Source organism: Hyla sarda, chromosome 1 (genome assembly GCF_029499605.1).
Source record: "Hyla sarda isolate aHylSar1 chromosome 1, aHylSar1.hap1, whole genome shotgun sequence".
NCBI classification, from domain to species: domain Eukaryota; kingdom Metazoa; phylum Chordata; class Amphibia; order Anura; family Hylidae; genus Hyla; species Hyla sarda.
Window position 1 is genome coordinate 119418061 of NC_079189.1, and position 27354 is coordinate 119445414.

Consider the following 27354-nt stretch of genomic DNA (forward strand, 5'->3'; position numbering starts at 1 on the left):
TTTAACTGCCCCCCCAAGGCTAGTAGTAGAAAAACAAGCGCTCCATAGAGTAATATTGTTAAGTCTCAGTGTGAGGTAAAAAACGAATGACTATTCAACCTGGGTGGTTGTGTAGCTTCATACACAACAATGATGATAGCATACAAATAGTAGGTCATCTGCTGCCCTCCGGTCACTGGTATATGCAATGGACAGGGATGGCTTCGAGGAGGGACAATGCTCAAACGGCGCTGACCGACCACGACAAGTTATGGAGGATAAAAGAGGATTTTCCTGACCAAGATGCATCTTGGTCAATAAAATCCTCTTTTATCCTCCATACCTTGTTGTGGTCGGTAAGCGCCGTTTGAGCCGGGTCCCTCCTCGAAGCCATCCCTGTCCATTGCCCTAGACTAGTGTCCTCTGGGCCTACTTATATATACACCATAAACACAATGCTGATGAAAGTGTATATATAAGGTTAGCACTGTACTAGCGGATGGTTTTCAGTACACTACTATAGATGGCATGTGGAGGGGGAAGGAGGTTACTGATGCACTGGATTTGCAGGGTGCTATGTAAGCAGAAAGGAAAGAACAGCAACAGCAGCACAAAAGAAATGGTTGAAACAATGAACTGCTGAAGATAAGGATGATGACAACCTTGTGGAATAAAGGGAGAATAAAGTGTGAGATTACACTGCAGCACTGTGTACCTACAGTATTGTTAACACTTGTACTTACAAGGACAGTTTCTCAGTACTTTATGGATTGTCGAAGATCAGATGGCAGCCTTGACTTACATTTCAGGCACAGTGTGGGCCCTCTGGAGGGGACTGACAGGTAAACAGCCCAAAACCCCTTCATATCTTTTGTGCATAACACTACTAAAGCCCCATCCGCTATCTCTCCGAGAACTCTCTCCTTGACCCCTTACAGTCTGGTTTCCACTCCCTTCACTCCACAGAAACGGCCCTAACCAAAGTCACTAACGATCTTCTGACGGCCAAATCAAATGGCAATTTCTCTTTACTGATTCTCTTGGACCTGTCTGCGGCTTTTGACACTGTGGATCACCAACTCCTCCTCAGTAGTCTCCGCTCCATCGGTCTCAAGGACTCTGCTCTCGCCTGGTTTTCCTCCTATCTCTCTGGCCGCTTCTCGTTTTCTGGCTCTACTTCTTCTCCTCTTCCCCTTGCTGTCGGGGTTCCCCAGGGATCGGTCCTGGGTCCTCTACTCTTTTCACTCTACACATCCCCCGCCAACATCACCCCTTCACTCCTACAGAATACCAGTGACTGTCTCTCTGCCATCTCAGACATCATGTCCTCTTTATATCTGAAACTAAATCTTTCTAAAACAGAACTTCTTGTCTTTTCTCCATCAACTGATACTGTACCTAACCCTGACATTTCCATCTCGGTATGTGGTACTACCATAACTCGCGGGCAGCAGGCTCGCTGTCTTGGAGATATACTTGACTGTGATCTGTCTTTCACTCCCCATATTCAGTCTCTTTCACGTTCTTGTCACCTGCATCTCAAAAACATTTCAAGAATCCACCCGTTTCTCACTACTGAAACTGCTAAAACTCTCATTATTGCTTTGATTCACTCCCGCCTCGACTACTGTAACTCTTTACTAATAGGCCTTCCTTTCTCCAAACTCTCTCCTCTCCAGTCCATTCTTAATGCCGCAGCCAGACTCATCTTCCTCTCCAGCCGCTGGTTACCAATTCAGTCTAGAATACAGTACAAAATCCTCAGTCTCACACACAAAGCTCTCCACAATGCTGCACCTCCCTACATCTCCTTTCTCATCTCCGTCTACCATCCTACACGTTCTCTCCGATCTGCTAATGATCTCACACTAACATCTTCTATAATCCGAACTTCTCACTCCCGTCTCCAAGACTTCACTCGTGCTGCACTCTGGAATGCTATCCCTCAATCCCTCAGACTAAACAACAACATCTATAGTTTCAAACGTGGCCAAAAAACACATCTCTTCAGACAGGCCTACAACAGTCTCTAATTGGCCTCAACATATCCTCAACATATACCCAACATATCCCCAACATATCCCCAACATATCCTCAACATATACCCAACATATCACCAACATATCCTCAACATATCCTCAACATATCCTCAACATATCCCCAACATATCCCCAACATATCCTTAATATATCCCCACACCTCTTGTTTGAATAGTTATTGTGTAATTTTATGTCTGATACTTGTCTTTGTTTGCACCCCATAATTGTAAGCACTGCAGAATCTGTAGGCGCTATATAAATAAATAAATAAAAAGTCCCATACAAGTCTATGAGAAATATATGTTACTGCATAACTTCCAAACGGCTGGAGATATTTTGATAATACTTGGTCACATGTTACTTATATGTCCACTTAAAATATAGGATAGTTAATTTAACCCTTAACTACCCCCATTTGTGAGGGTCAGGGTTTTGTTTAAAGTCCTATGAAAATCAATGGGAAATGTATGTTCTCATATAACTTCCGTACGGCTGGAGATATTTCAATACCTGGTACACATATTACGGGTTGGGATAGGAAGTCGAGATAGGAGGTTGGGATAGGAGGTCAGGATAGGAGGTCGTGATAGGAGGTCGAAATAGGAGGACGGGATCAGAGGTCGAAATAGGAGGATGGGATAGGAGGTCGAGATAGGAGGACAGGATAGGAGGACGGGATAAGAGGTCGGGATAGGAGGTTGAGATAGGAGGTCGGGATAGATGGACTGGATAGGAGGACGGGATAGGATGTCAGGATAAGAGGTCGGGATAGGAGGTCGGGATAGGAGGACAGGATATGAGGTCGAGATAGGAGGTCGAGATAGGAGGACGGGATAGGAGGATGGGATAGGAGGACAGGATAGGAGGACAGGATAGGAGGACGGGATAGGAGGACGGGATAAGAGGTCGGGATAGGAGGTTGAGATAGGAGGTCGGGATAGATGGACTGGATAGGAGGACGGGATAGGATGTCGGGATAGGAGGTCGGGATAGGAGGTCGGGATAGGAGGTCGGGATAGGAGGACAGGATATGAGGTCAAGATAGGAGGTTGAGATAGGAGGTCGGGATTGGAGGACGGGATAGGAGGACGGGATAAGAGGACAGGATAGAAGGTCGAGATATGATGACGGGATAGGAGGTCAGGATAGGGGGTCAGGATAGGAGGATGGGATAGGAGGACGGGGGACAGGAGGACGGGATAAGAGGTCGGGATAGGAGGTCGAGATAGGAGGTCGGGATAGATGGACTGGATAGGAGGACGGGATAGGATGTCGGAATAAGAGGTCGGGATAGGAGGTCGGGATAGGAGGACAGGATATGAGGTCGAGATAGGAGGTCGAGATAGGAGGACGGGATAGGAGGACGGGATAGGAGGACGGGATAGGAGGACGGGATAGGAGGACAGGATAGGAGGACGGGATAGGAGGACGGGGGACAGGAGGACGGGATAAAAGGTCGGGATAGGAGGTTAAGATAGGAGGTCGGGATAGATGGACTGGATAGGAGGACGGGATAGGATGTCGGGATAGGAGGTCGGGATAGGAGGTCGGGATAGGAGGACAGGATATGAGGTCAAGATAGGAGGTCGAGATAGGAGGTCGGGATAGGAGGACGGGATAGGAGGACGGGATAAGAGGACAGGATAGAAGGTCGAGATATGATGACGGGATAGGAGGTCAGGATAGGAGGTCAGGATAGGAGGATGGGATAGGAGGACGGGGGACAGGAGGACGGGATAAGAGGTCGGGATAGGAGGTCGAGATAGGAGGTCGGGATAGATGGACTGGATAGGAGGATGGGATAGGATGTCGGGATAAGAGGTCGGGATAGGAGGTCGGGATAGGAGGACAGGATATGAGGTCGAGATAGGAGGTCGAGATAGGAGGACGGGATAGGAGGACGGGATAGGAGGACGGGATAGGAGGACGGGATAGGAGGACAGGATAGGAGGACGGGATAGGAGGACGGGGGACAGGAGGACGGGATAAAAGGTCGGGATAGGAGGTTAAGATAGGAGGTCGGGATAGATGGACTGGATAGGAGGACGGGATAGGATGTCGGGAAAGGAGGTCGGCATAGGAGGTCGGGATAGGTAGGGATAGGAGGACGGGATAGGAGGACGGGATTGGAGGACGGGAAAGGAGGACGGGATAGGAGGACAGGATAGGAGGACGGGATAGGAGGACGGGATAGGAGGACGGGATAGGAGGACGGGGGACAGGAGGACGGGATAAAAGGTCGGGATAGGAGGTAAAGATAGGAGGTTGGGATAGATGGACTGTATAGGAGGACGGAATAGGATGTCGGGTTAGGAGGTCGGCATAGGAGGTCGGGATAGGAGGACAGTATATGAGGTCGAGATAGGAGGTCGAGATAGGAGGACGGATAGGAGGACGGGATAGGAGGACGGGATTGGAGGACGGGAAAGGAGGACGGGATAGGAGGACAAGATAGGAGGACGGGATAGGAGGACGGGATAGGAGGTTGGGATAGAAGGTCGAGATATGATGACGGGATAGGAGGTCAAGATAGGAGGACGGGATAGGAGGACGGGGGACAGGAGGACGGGATAAGAGGTCGGGATAGGATGTCGAGATAGGAGGTCGGGATAGATGGAATGGATAGGAGGACGGGATAGGATGTCGGGATAGGAGGTCGGGATAGGAGGACAGGATATGAGGTCGAGATAGGAGGTCGAGATAGGAGGATGGGATAGGAGGACGGGATAGGAGGACGGGATAGGAGGACAGGATAGGAGGACGGGATAGGAGGACGGGATAGGAGGACGGGATAGGAGGTCGGAATAGAAGGTCGAGATATGATGACGGCATAGGAGGTCAGGATAGGAGGTCAGGATAGGAGGACGGGATAAGAGGACGGGATAGGAGGATGGTATAGGAGGATGGTATAGGAGGACGGTATAGGAGGTCGGGATAGGAGGTTGAGATATGATGACGGGATAGGAGGTTGGGATAGGAGGTCAGGATATGAGGACGGGATATGGGGTTGGGATATGACAACAATATATGAGGACGGGATATGAAGTCAAAAGCTTCCTCCTTTGTTAATTTTCCTCTCCAACAAGGATCAGGAAGGAAAAACCGGGCAACGCCGGGTACTCAGCTAGTAATAATATATAATAATATTATTATTATTATTATTATTATTATTATTATAAAAAAGGCAACGCATTATTTGCTTTGTGAACATACCCTTAAGGGACAAAATATTCTGTACTGACATTTCAATGCAGCAGAGTTCCATTGATTTCAATAGGATCCAGCTGAACTGTTTACACGGAAGAGTTTCTGCGCCAGATGTTTCTGCCGTGGAAACTCCAATTCCTGCGTCCGCAGAAAGAATAGACATGTCTATTCTTTCTGCGGACTCAGCAAGGAAATGAGATGGCACATTTTCGAGCGCTCCTAGTGCCCGCCGGATCAGGCAAATGTGTGGAATGTTTTCTGTGAGGACATTCTGCACAAATGACGCATGAACCCAACCTTAGGCTGCTCATTTATTACAGTTATGTGTAACTTATATGACATTCTTACAGTGTGTGCTTTTTATGATTTCTCGATACATTTCTAGGATCCCCCTCTCTCTACAAAAAGCACAGTTTTGTGGACTCACCCACTTTTAATAACTGTATGTCAATCTTGCAAGCAATATTGTTGAGTAGTTAAACAAAAAGATAAAAACCCATCTTTAGTGCATAGGGGTCTTATATCTTTCAAGGTCATAAAAAGCTAAAATCAATTTCTCAGCTCTAACCAAGCCCAAGGCCTCCATGGTATCCAGGCTAACAGCTGCAGCTGTTTTAGTAAAGCATAAAAAAAGAGACGAATGCAGAGGTGTAGACCTCAAAAGATGGAGAGAGGCACGTTACCAGGGTTATGTCACTTACGGGTCGGCATCTTGAAGATAAAGGGTTTAATAGATGTCATTAGGTTTATTGAAAATCAATAAATGGGAATTCCATTTTAAATTACATGTCAAAGGGTGATTTTTAGTTGGAATCCATGAGCTATAGAAGCATAAAGTAAAGATTGTCTTTAATGTGCTATTTTGGAAACAAGGGCCCTGATTTACTAAGAGTGAAGTGTAGTTTTATTTGTGGGTTTCGATTCCCTACAGGTATTTTTTCATGGTATTTACTAAGGTTTCCCTACATTTTGCGCTTTTCCCTACATTTTGCTTTTTTCACACATGCTCTGAGCTGTGGGGTTTTCTAGAGTTCAAATCCACCACATTTTATGTGGAATATGTTGGGATTTTTCAAAAATGTCAGGGACCTTTTCGGTGACCATGCCCCTTTTTCAGGTTTTCTAAGTAAAATGGAGAGTTGGTTGGGTTTTTGAAATTCTGGCACAAATTCTGGTGCAAACAGTATTTCTGGCGCAATGCGCCAGAAATCGGCGCGCGACCTGACAAAACAGGTCGGGTTTACAATAGTAAATCAGGGCCAATGTGTCAGAAAAATTTTACACATTAAAGGGGTTATCCACCATAAGGGGATTTTAGTACATACCTGGCAGACAGTAATAGACATGCTTAGGAAGGATCTACGCTTGTCTTGAGGCTATGTTGTGAGATTACCATAACACTGTGGTTATTTTTTTGTGAACTGGTATTTCCTGTTTGAGTTCACTTTTTTGCCTACAAATCCCAGAATTCCATTTTCCTCGCTCCCACACATCAGCCACCCCACCCATTGAAACATAAATGAGCTGCATCCATTCAAAAGACCTGTGGTTTTCAATCAGGGTACCCATAGCTGCTGCATTAGTTGCAGATTTACCTCTCTCCCACCAAGCGATCGCTCCACCCATTGAAGCAGACAGGGTTCCTGTCATCAGCTGACTAGTGAGTCAGGTCTTGGCTGCATTGCAACCTGGGAAAAATCTGAGACAACAGTCATTTTATATGCTGTTAAAAATAAATATTGGGGTGAAAATCACAGAATTGTGAGAAAACCATCACACACAGGTACAGACACTATATTATGAACTACACTAACTTTACAGCCCCTGTAGCATAGTCAAATAAAAAAAAATCCTCAAATGTTAATAATCCATTAAAAATTACGTAGTGTTTTTAGGTGTTCTCTAACTGCATTGCAATGGTCCTGTGCCCACCTATATTTACTCTTAAAGTGTAATTTTAAAGTGTACCTGTCATTAACAAAATTAACAAAAACTTTTGATATAATGTAGATAATACCATTGTCTGTAGATTTTTAACATACATTTGTTAGAAAATGTGTATAATTTTTGGGGGAAAAATGCTGTCCCTGCAGCTATTGCCTTTGTGTTTCTATGAGGAGACCAAATACAGGAAGCGAGGGCAGGACAAGCAGGGCTTTGTGTAGGCTCCTGGCTTTTCAATCATCCTGCTGTTTGAGCTGGTAGCGTGTCACAGAGCCTCACTGCACAGAGCCCTCCTTGTCCTCAGTGTACAGAGCCCTGCTTGTCCTCAGTGTACAGAGCCCTGCTTGTCCTCAGTATACATATCCCTACTTGTCCTCAGTGTACAGAGCCCTGCTTGTCCTCAGTGCACAGAGCCCTGCTTGTCCTCAGTGTACAGAGCCCTGCTTGTCCTCAGTGTACAGAGCCCTGCTTGTCCTCAGTATACAGAGCCCTACTTGTCCTCAGTGTACAGAGCCCTGCTTGTCCTCAGTGCACAGAGCCCTGCTTGTCCTCAGTGCACAGAGCCCTGCTTGACCTCAATGTACAGAACCATGCTTGTCCTCACTACACAGAGCTGTGGTGTCCCGGTACCGCATCCTATCCGATACCTTTGTATATAAGTCCCCATAGCCAGAGTCCCTAGGACGTCGGGGTTCTTCTTAACTAGCCCGCCCCTAATCATCTCTCATCTAGATATTAGTTATCTAATAATTCTTCAGGATTTGTATATATATATATATATATATATATAGGATTGTACAAGTGTATATAAATGGTTAATTACCTATGCATAGCGTAACAGGACCTGGGGGTCACGTGACCGGGGGAACTCTATGGTTTTATGCTTGAGGACCTATGGAGGTTCCCGTGACGTTTATCTCCCATCACTCCTTGTAACGGTGAGTGACAGTTGATTGGACCAGTAAAAACGGCCCTGCCGCTGCCCATATAAGGGAGCGGCGGCCATTGCTCACTCTCTTTCCTCGTGGGCTGTTGATGGAGAAGGATCTGCGCTGCTGTCATCAGTGAGTTAGGCCTGAGCCTTGCGGCGATGGCTGATATCTGCTAAATTGTGAGTGTGTCAATCCCTAAACACTCTGCAAGATCACCGGACCTTATCTATCTCCTAAATCCGGACGGATCTTCACAATATTCCCTAATTCAGAGACTTTTATGAGAAGTCAAGGTCCGGGACAACTGTCAGTCATTGCACTAGATAGAGACTGTATTCCTGAGACTGTTACTGTTCATTGGATGTACCGCAAGCATTTAAGTAAAGTTATCCAAGTTCAAGTTCAAGTACCTAGTGAACCTTCAGTCATTTTATGCATGCACCTATCGTTACTGGGAAGGGCGGCGATAGGCCGGAGAATTACCTCAGCATACTAGCCCTCAGCCTGGCATCACGAACTATAGGGTTAACCTTAACCCCTCATCTACCGAAACAACACCCCAACTACCATACACCCCCCAAGGGCTACCACAGAGCCCTGCTTGTCCTCAGTGTACAGAGCCCTGATTGTCCTCAGTGCACAGAGACCTGCTTGTCTTCAGTGCACAGAGCCCTGCTTGTCCTCAGTGCATAGAGCCATGTTTGTCCTCAGTGTACAGAGCCCTGCTTGTCCTCAATGTACAAATCCCTGCTTGTCCTCAGTACACAGATCCCTACTTGTCCTCAGTGCACAGACCCCTGCTTGTCCTAACTGCACAGAGCCCTGCTTATCCTCAGTGCACAAAGCCCTGCTTGTCCTCAGTGTACAGAGCCCTGTTAGTCCTCAGTGGACAGAGCCCTGCTTGTCCTCAATGTACAAATCCCTGCTTGTCCTCAGTACACAGATCCCTACTTGTCCTCAGTGTACAGAGCCCTGCTTGTCCTCAGAGTACAGAGCCCTGCTTGTCCTCAGTGCACAGAGCCCTGCTTGTGCTCAGAGTACAGAGCCCTGCTTGTCCTCAGTGTACAGAGCCCTGCTTGTCCTCAGAGTACAGAGACCTGCTTGTCCTCAGTGCACAGATCCCTGGCTGTCCTCACTGCACAGAGCCATGCTTGTCCTCAGTGCACAAAACCCTGCTTGTCCTTAGTGCACAAAGTCTTGCTTATCCTCACTGCACAGAGCCCTACTTTTCCATACACACTTCCTATATTTGGACTTCTCACAGAGACACACAGCTGTAGGGAAAAATGTACACATTTTTTAACCAATGTATATTACAAATATACATATAATGGTATTATCAACATTATATGAAAATATTTTCTTAACGACAGGTACACTTTAAACATTGTAACTGAACTTGACTTTTACCTCTATGACACTTTTCCCCTACACAATGTATGTGTCATATGTAACATGTGATATGTTTGACATTACATACACTGGCGTTAGTTGTAACATAGACATGTGATACCAAAGCTTCAAACAGCACAGGGCATTTTTTACAAAACAGCAACTAGAAATGATGTATCACATAAAGAAACTCCAGAGCTGCCATGACAGACCTATTATTACACTAGTAGATTAATGATCTGGCAGTTCACTGTAATACATATGTATATAATTAATCAAGCAATCACAAATTAAAGTCCCTTAGGAGCGCCAAAAAAGTAATTGAAATATTAAATATCAACTGGTGCCAGAAAGTTAAACAGATTGGTAACTTACTAACTTGTTTAATGATTTACGAATTTGCCCCTGTAATGTTTAGCAGACGGGAGCCTCTATTTTTGGAGCGCATAGGGTTAATCCCTGGTTCGTAACTTTTACTCACCTGTTCCATCAGGAGGCTGGGATATATTTCCTCTCCCCTCTGCTTCCCACCATGCATCTGATGAAAGGTCACATGACCTGAAACGCGTCATGCTTGGCGCTGATTCCTGGTATTTTAATCGCTTGTCATATTGAAGTCTCTCTATGTTGATGTTTTTAACGTGGATTTAATAAAGGTGAAGTTTCTTAATCGCTGGCATCTACCTGCTTTCTTCATATCCTTGGAGGACTATTTTGCCGTGCGGTGGCCGGGTGAGCTGACTATCTTCCATTTTACAGATTGGTAACTTACTTCTATTTAAAAATCTTAATCCTTCCAGTACTTATCAGCTGCTGCATACTACAGAGGAAGTTCTCTTCTTTTTGAATTTCTTTTCTGTCTGACCACATTGCACTCTGCTGACACCTCTGTCCATGTCAGGAACTGACCAGAGCAGGAACAAATCCCCATAGTAAACCAATACTTCTCTCGACAGTTCCTGACACAGACAGAGGTGTCAGCAGAGGGCACTGTGGTCAGACAGAAAATAAATTCAAAAAGAAAAGAACTTCCTCTGTTGTATACAGCAACTGATAAGTACTGGAAGGATTAAGATTTTTAAATAGATGTAATTTACAAATCTGTTTAACTTTTCTGGCAATAAAAATAAAAAATTCAAGAATTGTGTGTTTTTTTTATTCAATCACAGCAACACAATGGAATTTCTCAATTCCAGCATCTGCAGAAAGAATAGACATGTGTATTCTTTCTGCAGAGTTCCACTCAGAAATGCAATATATACTGAGAGATATTTGAACAATGATTTGGTTTATTAAAAAAAATGTGGATAAAATCGTGATATATGTGTGGTGTCTGCAGGGCCCATGTAGACCACCCATAAAACAGTAATGGAGTTTTGTATACTTTTTTTTTTTTTTTTTTTTTTTTAAACATTAATAGAGTAAAAGAAAAGAAAATAGTACAAATGTTCATGTTGCTGGCTTGTTAGCTTATAAGCTATGAAGTTACATCCATCTACTGCAAAAGAAAAACATATGCTGCTTGGTAGCAGTGGGTATATATGTTTAATGCAGACAATATTGCAAATTGCGCATTTAAATAATATATCTTATTCTGCCCACATGAGAAAAAATGTTTGTCAACGGGGTAAAGTCAAATGGTGCTATGTGCCGTCCTGGAGGTCCTGTACAATGAGAATTAGGTATAGGCCTTCAGTAAAGGCTGATGCTATAGGATATCGGAGCTATGTGCTATTCCTTGTTGCTGTAGGAAAGCAGTGTTAATTGCAGTTTGTAGGTGTGCACTGCACGCACTGCTCAACCGGAGAATGGATCTCACGTAGCTCTTTCACTTACCCGTCATAGGCCGGTCCGTCTCTCGTTGTCCGGCTAGTGGGAGTACGGTCACGGTGGGCCTGGGGTGGGAGAGGTCAGATGATGCAGGTCAGATGGTGCACGTCCGTCACTGAAGATGAAAGTTGGTTGTTGGTGATGATGTAATGATTGGTGGTTTTCCCACTGGCTTGCGGAGCACATTCGATATGATATTGTATATGCGGCTAAGTTGCTTGATGCAGAAATGTACTCTCAATACTGTCTAGACGCGTTTCGAGACCCTCTTGGTCTCTTTTTCAATATAATTATATGGTCTGGAACCAGAAAAGTTCAGTTCTGGTTTTCTGTTCCAGTCCACATTTTCTGTACAGCACCAATTTGAACAATCAATTATGTTCACCTGATTACGTTCACCCAGACCATATAAAAACAGCCAAATGGACTTCTAAACCATATTAGCTATTGAAAAAGAGACCAAGAGGGTCTCAGAACGATTCTAGCCAGTATTGAGAGTACATTACCACATCAAGCATCTTAGCCATATATACAATATCATATTGAATGGAGTTACAAGCCAGTGGAAAAACCACCAATCATAACATCATCACCAACTACGGGAACTTCCATCTTCAGCGACGGACGTGCACCATCTGACCTGCATCATCTGACCTCTCCCTGCCCAGACCCACGGTGGCCGTACTACCGCTACCTGGACAACAAGGGACGGACCGGCCTATGACGGGTAAGTAAGAGAGCTATGTGGGATCCATACTCCGGGTGAGCAGCGCGTACAGTGCACACCTACAAACTGCAATTAACACTTTCCTACAGCAACAAGGAATAGCACATAGCTCCGATACCCTATAGCATCTGCTTTCACTGAAGGCCTATACCTAATTCTCATTTTACAGGACCTCCAGGACGGCGCATAGCGCCATTTGACTTTACCCCCTTGACAAACATTTTTTCTCATGTGGGCAAAATAAGATATATTATATAAATGCGCAATTTTCAATATTGTCTGCTTTAAACATATATACCTACTGCTACCAAGCAGCATATGTTTTTCTTTTGTGGTAGATGCATGTAATTCCATAGCTTATAAGCTAACAAGCCAGCGGCATGAACATTTTTACTTTTTTATTTTCTTTCACTCTATTAGGGTGCGTTCCCACCGGGCGTATACGCAGCGTATTTCACGCTGTGCAAAATTTGCGGCAGCAATGGGAAATACACTGCATATTCCTTGCTCACTATACACACAGGGCTTTCTGGCAGCAGCCCTATGTGTGTAGTGAGTTTTGGAGGCGGGGCCGTGTGCCAGCATGACTGTTATGTGCGGCTCCGTCTCCAAAACTCACTGCACACATAGGGCTGCCGCCGGAAAGCTATCACGCCCCCTCCCGTAGGCTTGCATTGAGGGGCGGAGCGTGACATCACACGGGGGCGGAGGCATGACGTCAACACGCGAACACGCTCTGGGAACTGATTACAAACGGGGTGCAAGATCCCGGGGGTCCCCAGCGGCAGGACTCCCGCGATCAGGCATCTTATCCCCTATCCAAAGGATATCTGATATCAAAGGATGTCTAAGCACCGGAGAACCCCTTTAAGATTTTTTAATAAAAGTAATTTACAAATCTGTTTAACTTCCTGGCACCAGTTAATAAAAAAAAAAGTTTTTCACCGGAGTACCCCTTTAAAACAGAAAGAGTGATATGTTATATAGGCAAAAGGACTTAATAGTAAAAGGGTACCCCACTCAGGACTTCATCTATGAGTGACAGCAGAGGATAAGAGTAATTCTTCTCAGGAGTTGGCATTTGAAGGGGTTGTGCCACCTTGCTTATAGAGTTTTCCGGATAGAACCTGCCTGTCTGCAGCTGAAAGTGGTCAAAAAAGCCTCAAGCAGCTGATCAGAGGAAGTAACGTAATTTAGATAACTCCCATTGACTATAATGGGAGTTGCGCAAACGGCGCAGCCCCACAAACTAGGCTGTTTACACAAGTTCGGGGATTATGTAAACAGTATAGCTTTTTTACACCATTTGCACAACTACTATTGTAGTAAATGGCCCTTATTTACTAAGAGTGCTGTGTAGGTTTCTTTGTGGGTTTTAATTCCCTACAAATTATTTTCCATGGTATTTACTAAGGTTTCCCTACATTTTCCCCTTTCCCTACACTTTGCTTTTTTTTTTTTTACAAATGCTCTGATCTGTCTGGTTTTCATCAGCTCAAATCCATCACATTTTATGTGGAAACCTTAGTAAATATGTTGGATTTTTTTGAAAATGTGGGGAACACAACCCTTTTCGGTGACCATGCCCCTTTTTGAGTTTTCTTAGCAAAATGGAGAGTTAGTCGGCGCAAAGTCTGGCGCAGACAGAATTTCTGGGGCAATGCGACAGAATCTGGGGCACAATTCAACAAAGCATGTTGGGTTTGCAATATTAAATGAGGGCCAACAAGAGTAATGCAAATTATGTATGTTCCCAATCTTCGACTGCTTCCAGCTTTTCGGACCACTTATTGGGGCTGAAGACTGAAAAACTCAACCAGCAAGGTGACACAACCCCTTTAATACTATATTTCCCTTGCATTCAATCCCCGATGGTTGTCTTTAGACGGTGGGTTGCATTCTCAGCAAAATATCTAAGCATCTCTATTTTATAATAATTGCTTCATGTATACATATCTATATTACAAGATACCTTACATTAAGATTGGATTTTTTGTTTATTTAATATCAGACATTTCTAATGTCTTGTCCAATGTAGTTCAGTAACTCGTCATGTTTTCTTTACATAACCTCCAGTAATTCAGTCCATCCAGTGATATGAAATGTCTATGTGTGAAAGTGACAGGTACAGACAGGGTTTTGATTATCTGTCAACTCTTAGATGTGTTCTTCTTTTATACATAGGGATCTCTGTCTGTTCTGCAGCCAGTTGTACAACCACCGATAGCTGCTAACTTCACTTCCTACAGTATACAAAAATAAAATGTTGTTTTTACTTCTCTTTTTACGCTGCTTTGGCATAAAAGAGCAGACATATAATTCTTGCTGTTATCCAATAAGCTTCCGCTACTTTGCAGAATTCATTCATTAGACTTGGATTGGGGTTAATTAATGATGGTGATCATTCATACATTAAAAGCCGTGTAATGATACAACAGAAGGATTTCACTGATATGCTAAATATAAGTGGGGATAAAATACAGTTTATGGAAATGTGTCAAAAATGAATCCTAGAAATTGTTTTTAATAATTAATTCTTGATAGTAACTCCTTCCCACTCTATGATCGATATATCCATCATGGCAAGAAATTAAAGGCATTATACATTTTATAAAAAATGATCCTCTATTGAAAGAATAGGGAATACCGTAAGTGTCGGATCACTGGGGTCCAACCACTGGAACCACCAGGAATTTCCTGTACCAGCCTCCGCTCTAATCTCAGAAATGCAGAGTTCGCTGCTTCTCACCAGTGTGCTCCAGCTAAACATAAATAATGACCCACTCAGGGTAATGGGCAGTGTTGGCTTTCCGCCACACACAGTATTTTGCATTGAACCAAAAGAGTAAAATTTTTGATTTCATCTGATCAGTGTACCTGTTTGCTGTTTGCTGTGTTTGCCACATGGCTAGTAAGTAAGGCATTCTTGTGGCTTACTTTATACAATGGTTTTCTTCTTGCTACTCTTTCATAAAGGCCATATTTGGGGAGTACATGACTAATATTTTTCCTCTGGACAGATTCTCCCACCTCAGCTGTTGATCTTTGCAGCTCTTGTAGACTCATCATGGTTACGTCTCTGATTAATTTACCCGTTCCCTGGTTTGTCAGTTTGGGTAGACCACTTTGTCTTGGTAGGTTTAGGGTTGTTCCATATTCTTTCAGATATTCTGAAGATGGATTTTACGGTGCTCTGTGAGATGTTCAAAGCTTGGGATATGATATTATAATCTAACCCTGCTTTGTACTTCCAACTACACAACTTTATTCCTGACCTGTTTGTTGAGCTCCTTGCTGAAGGATTGACCCTAATTACTAATTAAGTGATTTCCTAATGTGACTTGTGAAGGCAAGGTGGTCGCAGCCCGATTTAGTCACTCAAAACTTTTCCGATTTTTATTTGTATATAATTTTAAAAGCCATGTAATATTTCCATCATTTCAAAATGATGGACTTTTTTGGTCTGTTATATAAAAATGCAATTAAATAAATTTGAAACTGTGGTTATACCATGACAAAATGTAGAAAGGTCCAAGGGGGTGAACACATATGCAATGCCCTGTATAAAGAAAAGAACACTTGTAAAAAAAAATATCACATATGCTAATTAATACTATTTTGGGGGGAAATTATTTCAGTGCAAAAAACTAATCGCCATGTAAAAAGTCTGTCTAAAGGAAGGCTTTAACCCCTTAAGGACACAGCCCATTTTGACCTTAAAGGGGTACTCTGCTGTTAGACATCTTATCCCCTATCAAAAGGATAGGAGATAAGATGTTTGATCGCGGGGCCCCGCCGCTGGGAACCCCTGCTACAGCAGCTCTGTACCTAATCAGCCTAAGCAGAGCTAAGTTTCCTCCGAGGCTGATGATGGGAAGTACAGGGCAGAGGGCATCATGACATCACGGCCCCACCCCCTCGTGACGTCATGTCCGCTCCCTCAATGTAAGTCTATGGAAGGGGTGTCACGCCTCCTCCCATAGACTTGTATTGAGGGGGCGGGCCGTGATGTCACAATGCCCCATCCCCTGCACCGCTTGTTTTCTTTATTCTGTGGATCAATATGATTAAAATGATACCCATGATTTCATACTTTTCTATTATTGTACCACTTTAAAAAAATCTCAAACCTTTTCACCAAATTAGCGCGTTTAAAATCCCTTTATTTTGCCGACCTATATATTTTTCCGTATAAGCAGCAGTATGAGGGCTCATTTTTTGCACTGTGATCTGTACTTTTTTCTGATACCCCATTTTCATATGTGAAACTTTTAATTAATTTGTATATTATGTGATAAAAAAGCTGCAATTTTTTTTTTTTTTTTTTACGTTTACTATACAGATTTGGTTCTTAAAGAGTACCTATCACCAAATAAACATTTCTAACTTTAAAAAAAATTCAGAGCTTTAAAAAGCTGTGTATCATACCTTTCTTTTTGTTCATATAGTGCAATCTCCCAGCAGGAGAAAGTGGGCATTTCCCAGCAGGCATGAGATAATTGAAGCCTGCTTGGGGACCACTCCCACCTCACATCGTTGCAGCACTGTGATGAATAGAAGACCTGATGCTCTGTGCATGTTTCAGTCTGTGCAGTATTTAGAGAGGCTCTCCTGCAGGTTTCAGTCTGTGCAGCTTTCTGTGAGAATCTGTGGAGCTTTCACTTTCTGTGCAGCTGTCAGGCTCAGAGCAGAAAAACACTGAGTTTCGTGTCCTGCCAGGCTGGGAGGAGTCCAAACTCACTGTATTAATTGCGGCAGGGAACAGAGCCACCTAGTGGCTGTTTTTTCTATTACATTTTAAACATATTTATGTTGATAATTTTAAAAACAAGTGAATGGGAAAGTATCTGCTAATTACACAAGGAACACTATATTAAAAGTTTTATTTGGGTACAGGTACTCTTTAAAGTGGTTTTCCCATCCCAGCTCTTTATCCCCTATCCATTGGATATGGGGTAACAAACCAATCTGTTGTTTTCTGACATGAACTGCCATAAAAAAAATTCTGCTATGATCACTGTTTTAAAAACACCTTAACTTTCCTAGAAGGCATTTAATCTTTTATTTTTATGGATTTCTTTTTTCAGAAATGCAAGGAGCTAGGCTCTGCAGCATGAGTATTGTGGGAAAGGTGTGGGATGGCTTATTTTAAGTGCCTCTAAGTTGGCATCATCCAACCTTAATGAGGACCTTAATCATACTTAATTTCTTTATTGTACCCTGAACTTATATATTTTATACCATGTATGCAGAGCCATATATTTAGTATTATTTTTACAGTCTTTAAAATAACCACTCCAATCCTTTTAATGTTCAAACCATTTTCTGTATTACTTCCTCTATCTTACTTCCTCTAAATATACTTCTATAAAACTCATATTTGTTTAAGAAGGCTTTTGTTCCCTAATAAAATGTAATTGTTTAATTAGAAAAAAAGGCCTATGTCAACGTTACACACTTGTTTTATGGGCTAGAGTTTTGTAAGTTGTTAAATTGAAGACTAATTTTCCTATTAAAGGGGTACTCCGCCCCCAGACATCTTATCTCCTATCCCTGCAGCGGGACCCCCACAATCCCTCCTGCAGCACCCCCTGTTCACCAGCTGCATGGAGTGAAGAACGCACAGGTCTTGATGAATTTCCCCACATTGTGCTTATAGACCTACATTACAGGGGTCAGTTTAGGTGACAGATACACTTTAATATTCTAGACTTATTTTATATGTATTTGTGAGTAAGTATACACTGTGTAAATGACTGAAGAACATGCCACTGCCATATAAATGAAAGACTTTAAATAAATTCTCTTTCCTATAAGATCAGAAAAAAAGCCAGATATTGTCATCTGTGGTTTTGTTTAGTTGCAAGTTCACTTAAATAGAGTAAATGTATTTTTTTAATGATTTGCTGGATTATTTACTTTGACATTTCAAGTAATGAAGCTGCTATTTTATCTTCTAGTTTGGTTGCTACCAAAGAAACCGACAGTGCCCGATCCCGTAGTTCACCGATGTCACCATCTGATTTCCTAGACAAACTCATGGGCAGAACTTCTGGGTATGACGCAAGAATAAGACCTAACTTCAAAGGTAACAGCCTTTTTTTTGTTTTATTAACTTCTTTTATTAAAAAAGGTTAAAGAAACCAAATCATAAGTACATATCTGTGGTGGATGGGGGACACATTTTGATCAAAAAGTGCACTAAGAGCCTTTTTTTTGTATAATCTGTATTTGCCACAGCAGTGTGCATCCGTGTATTAGGTAGTTGTGATGGCTATGTTTCTTTTTTGTTTTTGCTGTTTTGATATACAGACATTTATTACCTTTGTGCTTATTGTAACTAAACCAAAAAAGGGAGGAAAAAAAGCAAATTGCACATAATGTCACGCCAAAATCCAAAAATGGGCTTGACAAAATTATTGGTTTAAGGTTATTGGTCAACCTTAAGCTTCTTACACCTCTCAGCCAAAATGTTGTACCAATCTTCCTTTGCAAACTGCTCCAGGTCTCTCTTATTGAAAGAGCACCTTTTCCCAACTACAATTTTAAGATCTTTCCACAGGTGTTCAATGGGATTTAGATCTGGACTCATTGCTGCCTAATTCAGAACTCTCTAACACTTTGTTGCCATCCATTTCTGGGTGATTTTTGACCTGTGTTTGGGGTCATTGTCCTGCTGGAAGACCCAAGATCTCGGACACAAACCCAGCTTTCTGACACTGGGCTGTACAGTGCGACCCAAAATCCGTTGGTAATCCTCAGATTTCATGATGCCTTGCACACATTCAAGGCACCCAGTGCCGGAGGCAGCAAAACAACCCCAAAACATCATTGAACCTCCACCATATTTCACTGTAGGTACTGTGTTCTTTTCTCATTCAGTTTAGGTAAACAGTAGAATTATGTGCTTTACCAAAAAGCTTTATCTTGGTCTTATCTGTCCACAAGACGTTTTTGAGGAAGGATTTTGGATTACTCAAGTTCATTTTGGCAAAAGGTAGTCTTGCTTTTTTATGTCTCTGTATCAGCAGTGGGGTCCTCCTGGGTCTCTTGCCATAGCGTTTCATTTAATTTAAATGTTGATGGATAGTTCGCGCTGACACTGATGCTCCCTGAGCCTGCAGGATAGCTTGAATATTTTTGGAACTTGTTTGGGGCTGCTTATCCACCATCTGGACTATCCTGTGTTGACACCTTTCATCCATTTTTCTCTTCCTTCCATGCCCAGGGAGATTAGCTACAGTGCCATATGTTGCAAACTTCTTGATATTGTTGCACACTGTGGACAAAGGCAAATCTAGATCTCTCAAGATGGACTTGTAACCTTGAGATTTTTGATATTTTTCCACAATTTTTTGTTCTTAAGTCCTCAGACAGTTCTCTTCTCCTCTTTATGTTGTCCATGTTTAGTGTGGCACACACAGACACACAATGCAAAGACTAAGTGAACTTCTCTCCTTTTTATCTGCTTTCAGGTGGGATTTTTATGTTGCCCACATCTGTTACTTGCCCCAAGTGAGTGTAAAGGAGCATCACATGCAACCTTATTTTTCCACAATTTTGAAAGGGTGCCAATAACTTTTGTAACACTCACGTTTCAGTAGACAGGAACACTGGTGGTAGTGGATCCACTGGACCTGTGTGGTAGATGACACGGTCCGTACCAGGGAGGGGAGTCTAAAGTGCCACTGGTTTTCACCAGAGCCCGCTGCAAAGCGAGATGACTTGCTGTGGCAGGCGGCACCCAGGTCGTTACCCCTGGCATGGCTTGACCACACAGGCGGCTGAGGAAATTTGAGGCACAGGAAGGATAATGCAACTCATGGTCAGGATAGCAGAAGGTCAGGGCAGGCAGCACAGTAGCAAGGCCAGGTCTCAGAACAAAGGGTATGATACACAGCAAGGCAATACTCAGGAACGCTATCTCTCAGGCACTAGGGCAACAAAGATCCGGCAGGGAAGTGTGGGAGGTGGAGGAATTTATTAACTGAGCCACAGGTGATTACTTAATTAATGGGCGCACTGGCCCTTTAAATCTTAGAGCTCCAGCGCGTGCACCCTAGGGGACGGAGGCAGGCACGCTGGAGCATAGAGACAGAGGAGGAAGAGGCAGGAGGAGCAGGAGGTGAGTGATGGGCTGGGATTCACATGTGGGTGTGTCCCACGATGCAAATCCCAGCCCGGTCAACAGCAGAGAGAAATGCGGCCAGAGCACAGAACCTAACACTACCCCCCCCCCCCCTTTGGTCTCCCCCCCCCCCTTTTTACGGTTCATAAAACTCCTGAGAAGGTCACGGTCCAGAATATTCTCCTCTGGCTCCCAAGATCGCTCCTCAGGACCATAACCCTCCCAGTCCACCCAAAAAAATTGTTTACCTCTCATGTAATACCATGCCTTTAGGTCCAGTTACAAAACTGGATACGGGGCAAAAATGAGCCACCCGGACTCAATATCTGACTCCGGTCAGCTCATTAAAGTGAATGAGAATCTGCGCAGGTCCGGCTAGGATACGGGAGCTCCTGTTTTTGAAATTTCTCAGCCGGACCCGGTAGCTGTAGACTGCAAATGTAGTGTGAATGCAGCCTTAGGTGGGAAGATGGTACCCATAAAAGAACCAAGTCTGGTGAGAGCCAAATCTCAGTATAGAAAACTGTTTTGATGATCAATATTTTACCTGGTACAAGAAAACTTTAATCCAAGGCACAAGAATCAGTATGGGTTCATCTCCATCAGAGGGCGATAAGCGGGCCCTCTTAAAATCACTGATGGCTTATTATATAACCTTGTAGGAATTTTCCTGTACAATTATAGAAGCTATGAGAGGAAGCATTACATGGGTTATAATCATGAGTATTAACTATAAGATGAGGCTTTCTCAACCTTGCTGTTTAAATTTGAATCTTTCCCTGGTGTTTGTATTCTTTTTTTGTTTTTGCCCCAGCTTGAGTATGGGGTGCCATCTTGAGCTCTCTGGTTGGATTGGTGCATCTGGCTTTTGATGATATTTTCTATAAATGTGGCCTTTCTACATGGCTACACATATCTTAAAATATGTGTCACATGTTGACTAGTTTCAAAAAATACTCTGTGGTACACTTTGGGGAGACATATATTTGTGGCCACCAGTGATTATAGTGTGAATTTCATCCTGTTCAGGATTTATGCCGATTACGATGTCTAAAGGTATAAATGATCAATGCAAGTTAGTACAGGGATTTTATCAGATCCCCCCAACATGATTGCGGGTGTCCAGTGAGTTACAATGGCAGTGGAGGGTCCCCTTACCTGCTTCTGGCCACCGGATTCATTCTCCAGTGATGAATGATAATGAAAAAGACCCTCTCCCAATAAAACATAAAATTACCCTTTTCCCATAAAAATAATAATAATAATATATATAAACATATGTGGTGTTGCCACATGTATATTTGCCCAAACTATTAAAATATAATGTTCATGATTCTGCATGGGGAACTACGTAAATGTAAAAAAAATACCAAATGCCAAAAAATGCTGATTTTGGTTACATCATTTATCAGAAAAAAATAAATAACAAGTGATTAAAGGTCCCATCGAAACAAGAATGCAAAAGTGAAAATTGGCTGTTTGTTCAAGGCCAAAATGGGTTGTGTCCTTAAAAGATTAAATAAATCTAAGGAAAAGTAATAATGGATTTGTTTTTAAATCATTTTAAGTACAGCTCAGTTTTTGTGGACCTGAACAGTAGCGGATCCTCTCTTCACCAATCTTGGCCATTTTATTAGGCTATTGTTTATGTAAGCTATTGTTTTTATGTTGGGTTAAGGTTAGACCATAGCACAAAACTAACTATTTAGAATATGCAAAGATTGCTCTCTGTTTGTGAATGGATACTAACCTCAGTCAGACCAGTTCAACGCTGTACAATATAAATGTGTAATGTTTTATTACCAGGGCTCAAGTCCTGCAGGAACGCGTAGGAACTGAGTTCCTGCACTTTTTCCACAGGAGGAACACCATTCCCATTAGCAGGACCAGCCCTTGAGTGGAAATCGTGGGAGAGTTCCCACACTTTTTTTCACAGGACTTGACCCCTGTTTATTACTGCTATTTTATTGTAAGTTTGTATGAGTATATGGTAAAAATATTATGTTAACTGCAATTGGTTAGTCAATGCCAGGTCTGCACAACTTGGCAGTAGGTAGGGGGCAAAATGAAAATAGGTTACACTTCTTAGGGCCATATACAGGATATTTGTGGAGTATTTCCAATTCACCTAATGTAGTTAAACTTGTAGGGAATGTCAAGGTAAATGTTTGTGCAAATACGTTCATTCAGCAAACTTTCTTCCTTGTACTGATATTCTCTCCTTCTCTTGATAATCCCTCCTTCTTCTGTCCTCCCCTTTTTATCAGCTCATTGTTACTTAGACAACAAGCTGCCAATACAGGGAAAGGAGCATCAATATCAATATTTGCTTAATGTATGTATTTTTTAAAATCTTTAGCACTTAACATACAAGTTTAACTATGTTAGTTGTCATTAGAGATGAGTGAACTTACAGTAAATCCGATTCGTCACGAACTTCTCAGCTCGGCAGTTGATTGCTTTTCCTGCATAAATTAGTTCAGCTTTCAGGTGCTCCTGTGGGCTGGAAAAGGTGGATACAGTCCTAGGAGACTCTTTCCTAGGACTGTATCTGTCTTTTCCAGCCCACCGCAACACCTGAAAGCTGAACTAATTTATGCAGGATAAGTCATCAACTGCCAAGCCGAGAAGTTCGTGACAAATCAAATTTACTGTAAGTTCGCTCATCTCTAGTTGTCATGGGAATGCCTGCAATACATATGTGTCTGCACTCACTGTGATTGCACTGCTGTGTGGGCCACAATCAGCAACCTTCTTTATATAGTCACCTGCCCCTGCTAAAGGTTGTCTGACCTCATAGCATATATATGTTTAAGGACCTTCTCTGACATCACAATCATGTGACCAGGACCACTTTGCTGCAGCCACAAAAGGTCCTACTAAGTAGGATCTTCCTTTACTTAGAGACAGGGATAGCCAATGTCAGTTGTATGTGAGTTCGCTATCCCCGCCCTTGCTGAGTCGCCACTGCAAAGTGATTGGTGTATGCTTTCCCTCTAGTTGATGTCAAGGATGGTCCTAGTCTAGTGACTAGGCCCACCATTTTTGACATCACAGCACCACATCATGGACCACCAGAAATCCTGTGGAGGGCTATTTCTTCTTTAATATTGATATAGACAGTAATGTAAAAAATACCTATGTCTAAGAAGGTTAAGTGGTCATTGTTTTTCCAATACCAGTGACATTCTACACCAGCAGGAAAGAGAAGATCAAGTACCTGGTTTTTGAATGTTGGACAGACAAATGGTGTGGACAAATATTTAATGTGAAAGAATATACTTGCAGTGAGCACAAGATACAGCAGAACTCTGTGCTTGAGAAGTCTTTAGTAGATTCCCCTTGAAGCCTGGTAAACGCTGTGGACCTCTGATTAAAGTAAAGTGGACTGCTGGGTGTATTGAAGTAAAATAATCTGTTGTTGCTGTAAATTCTTACTAAAATACAAGCATCAATAATGGACTACATGTTTCATGGATTGTTAGTTCCGTTGGATATTTGTTATTAAACATTTCTAGCATAAGAAAACAACAACTGTCTCATACTGAGAAACAAGATTTTTTTTTCTCCCCCTTTTATTAATTGTTAACCTGCCTGGAAGGTTCTAGATGCGTAAAATGGGCTGCTTAATGAAAAATAGCAGCATCATTTCCATAACTTTTATGAGGTCAGTTAGGTAAGCTTTCCAATCTTCAACCACAGAGGAATATTATGTACCTGCACAAATGACCACAGGATGGAAGTCAATTGACTTTGAGTTTTTCTAATGAATCTCTGAAAATAATGTTGCCACCGTCATCACTGCTAATATCTTTTATAATCTCTGAGCATCTCATTATTACAGTAGTCACTTTTTTATTGCTTGGTCCTCATGCATATTAAATAGCACTGTAATGGAATTTATCTTCCTACATTGTTTGAAAAGGGGAAAGTAGGAGACTAGAATACATAGCATTTTTTTCTATACTGTTGCCTTGTAAGATATAAATACTCACTGATAAATTATTTATTTAATGGTAAAGTACTTTTATTGGAATTTTAAACCATAAACAGGTTTTCAGTTGGCTTAATTTAGCAAACTTGCCTGGTTTTAAAGTTATCTCTTATCTCCTCTCTTGTTCTCAGCTTGCAATCATGGTTCCTGTCCACCAGCTCTGCTTTAGAAGCAGTTGTGATTTCACTCCCTGTGATCTAAGCTCCTGAGCACACATCAGGCTTCCTGTTCTGGTTTATCTTAATCCATTCATCATGTCTGACAGTTACAGGCATAGTGCTTTAGCTCGGGACCTGTTAGACACAGAAGCAGAAGACCTGCATCTTACTCCAGCCCATCCACCAGCAATCCTGGGAGTGTGAGCAGACAGCAGTAGCATAGGGAGGTAATCAGGTAATATTAGGGTAAATATTTTTGCAAATACATTTACTTAGCATACTTGCCTCCTTCACTTGTTATTCCTCCGATACAGTCAGCTGTCAAGGAGAGGAAAGGAGCAGGAATATCAGCAGAAGAAGTGCAGCCTTATAGGCTACAATCAGCAGACACATAGTTTATCTTGGTCTCATCGAACCACAGGACATAAAGGACATTGTTCCATTAATAAACACCTTAGTCTAATTGTCTTCAGCAAACTGTTTGTGGGCTTTTTGGTGTTTTATATTTAGAAGAGGCTTCCTTCTTTGACAACAGCCATGCAGACCTATTTAATGCAGTGTGCAGCATATGATCCGAGCACTGACAGGTTGACCACCACCCCTTCAACATATGCAGCACTGCTGGCAGCACTCATAGGTCTATTTCCTAAAGACTACCATTGGATATGATACTGAGCATGTGCACTCAGTCAATCATGGCTGTGAAACTTCTGTATGGTCTTGCCTACCGCACTGCAGATCAATTTTAGGGTCTTGGCAATCTTCCCATAGCCTAGGCCATCTTTCTGTAGAGCATAATTTTTTTTTCTTTGAGAGTTCATTGCCATGACGTGGCATGTAATTAAAGAGTGTGAATTTAAGACACCTGCTCCCCATTAGCCCATTTACTTCTCCTAGAGCAGTGTTTCTCAAGCACAGTCCTGAAGACCCCCCCCCCTCCTGTCAACAGATCATGTTTTCAGGATTTCTTTATTCTTTGACAGGTGATATAAATATGGTCAGTGAATCAGTCATCACCACAGTTATTTCACCAGTGAAAGACTAAGGAAATCCCAAAAACATGACCTATTGGGGGGGGTCTTGAGAAACACGCATAAGAAACACTGTTGTAGAGTAAAGTGGTGCTCTGTAACCTAGGCAACAAAAGTAAGAAAGAAGCAGAAATATTAGGAGAAGGATGCATATTTACTAAATAAAGGTATTCGCTAAAATATTTAACTCTATGTCACCTACAATTTTATCAAGTTTATCTATGTTAGTTGAGATATACTTCATAAAAAAATATATTTCCTTTTTATAGAAATCATGGCTTATAAAATCATGGCTTTGTCCAAGCTGTAGCACAGGCATGGACAAAGTCCAGTGAGTGAGGGTGGACTAGCACTTCACTGTGTCTGATAGGACAGGAGAGAGCACAGAGGAGTACTATCAGACAGGAGAGAACACAGAGGAGTACTATCAGACAGGAAAGAGCACAGAGGAGTGCTATCAGACAGGAGAGAGAACAGAGGAGTACTACCAGACAGGAGAGCACACAGAGGAGTACTACCAGACAGGAAAGCACACAGAGGAGTACTATCAGACAGGAGAGAGCACAAAGGACTGCTATCAGACAGGATAGAGCACAGAGGAGTATTATCAGACAGGAGAGCGCACAGAGGAGTACTATCAGACAGGAGAGAGCACAGAGGAGTGCTATTAGACAGGAAAGAGCACAGAGGAGTGCTAGCAGACAGGAGAGAGCACAGGGGAGTACTAGCAGACAGGAGAGAGCACAGAGGAGTACTATCAGACAGGAGAGCACACAGAAGAGTACTATCAGATAGGAGAGAGCACAGAGGAGTGCTATCAGACAGGAGAGAGCACAGAGGAGTACTATCAGACAGGAGAGCACAAAGAGGAGTGCTATCAGACAGGAGAGAGCACAGAGGAGTACTATCAGACAGGAGAGAGCACAGAGGAGAACTATCAGACAGAAGAGAGCACAGAGGAGTACTATCAGACAGGAGAGAGCACAGAGGAGTGCTATCAGACAGAAGCGAGCACAAAGGAGTGCTAGCCCACCCTCACTTACTGGACTTTGTCCATGCCTGTACTTCAGCTTGAACACAACCATGATTTTATAAGCCAGGATTTCTATAAAAAGCATATAACATTTTCTTATGAAGTATAGCAGACAGGTTAATGTTCTGCAAAGATATACAGCATTTAAAAAGTTTTGATATCTGACAGTGCCCTTTTAAAGTTACTGCAAGGAAACCATGCCTGATGAAAGGTCCACCCTGGTCCTGAAACGCGTTGCATGTTTTATAAAGAATAAAGTTTTGAAAGGATTATCCTTCTTACCCTCATTCATCTTGTTGGGAGATTAAGCAGCGCAGGAACAATTCCCAAACCATCCAGTGTGTGTATTCCAGTTTCCTTGATACGCCAGTCCGGCGTGGGATACCTGCAGCAGCCAGCTAACACTGCAATAGTCTGATCTCCATTTTACTTATTCGAGTGTTGTGCCTTTTGCACAACTGGAAAAGGTGAGCATATTATTCACCCATTGTTTAATTCCTTTTGGTTTGATGATCCTACACATGGAAGCGCTCCTGTTCTTTTATGTTTTCTATGCCAAAATATCAAGCATCAATGGGGAAAAGGGCAAACCCTTAGATCTGGCAGTCATAGAGACCAGCGCAACATTGGTAAATCCTTGATTCCAGCACTGCCGATAAAACATTCTGGTGGAGTTTCCTTTAGGTATACGTGACCATCCAAATGGAAATATGGAGATGCAGCAACCTGCTGATTCACTATTTTGGCGTATCTTCCTCTTCCGGTGGCCTAAGCCATTCCATTAATATTTTTGTTGCTATAGGTAACTAAGTCCATTTAACTTTGAATTTCAATCACAGGTAGAGTAAGCAGCTCCTTTTTGTGTTTTAATCTCACCCCTGGTTTTGCCTAAAAATAGTGATCAGAATAACGACCGAAAAATTTACCAAAATACAAAATATCTATCTACCTAAAGTTACC

At 42.6% G+C, this 27354-nt stretch overlaps 1 protein-coding gene across 1 annotated transcript in view; it reads left to right on the plus strand.

Moving 5' to 3' along the window:
- GLRA3 (glycine receptor alpha 3) overlaps positions 1-27354 on the plus strand; it is a 205424-nt gene that overhangs the window by 23044 nt on the left and 155026 nt on the right. The window contains exon 2 of the mRNA XM_056560691.1: positions 18011-18138. Within this exon, the coding sequence (XP_056416666.1) occupies positions 18011-18138 (128 nt within the window). The remainder of the gene's footprint in view (positions 1-18010; positions 18139-27354) is intronic.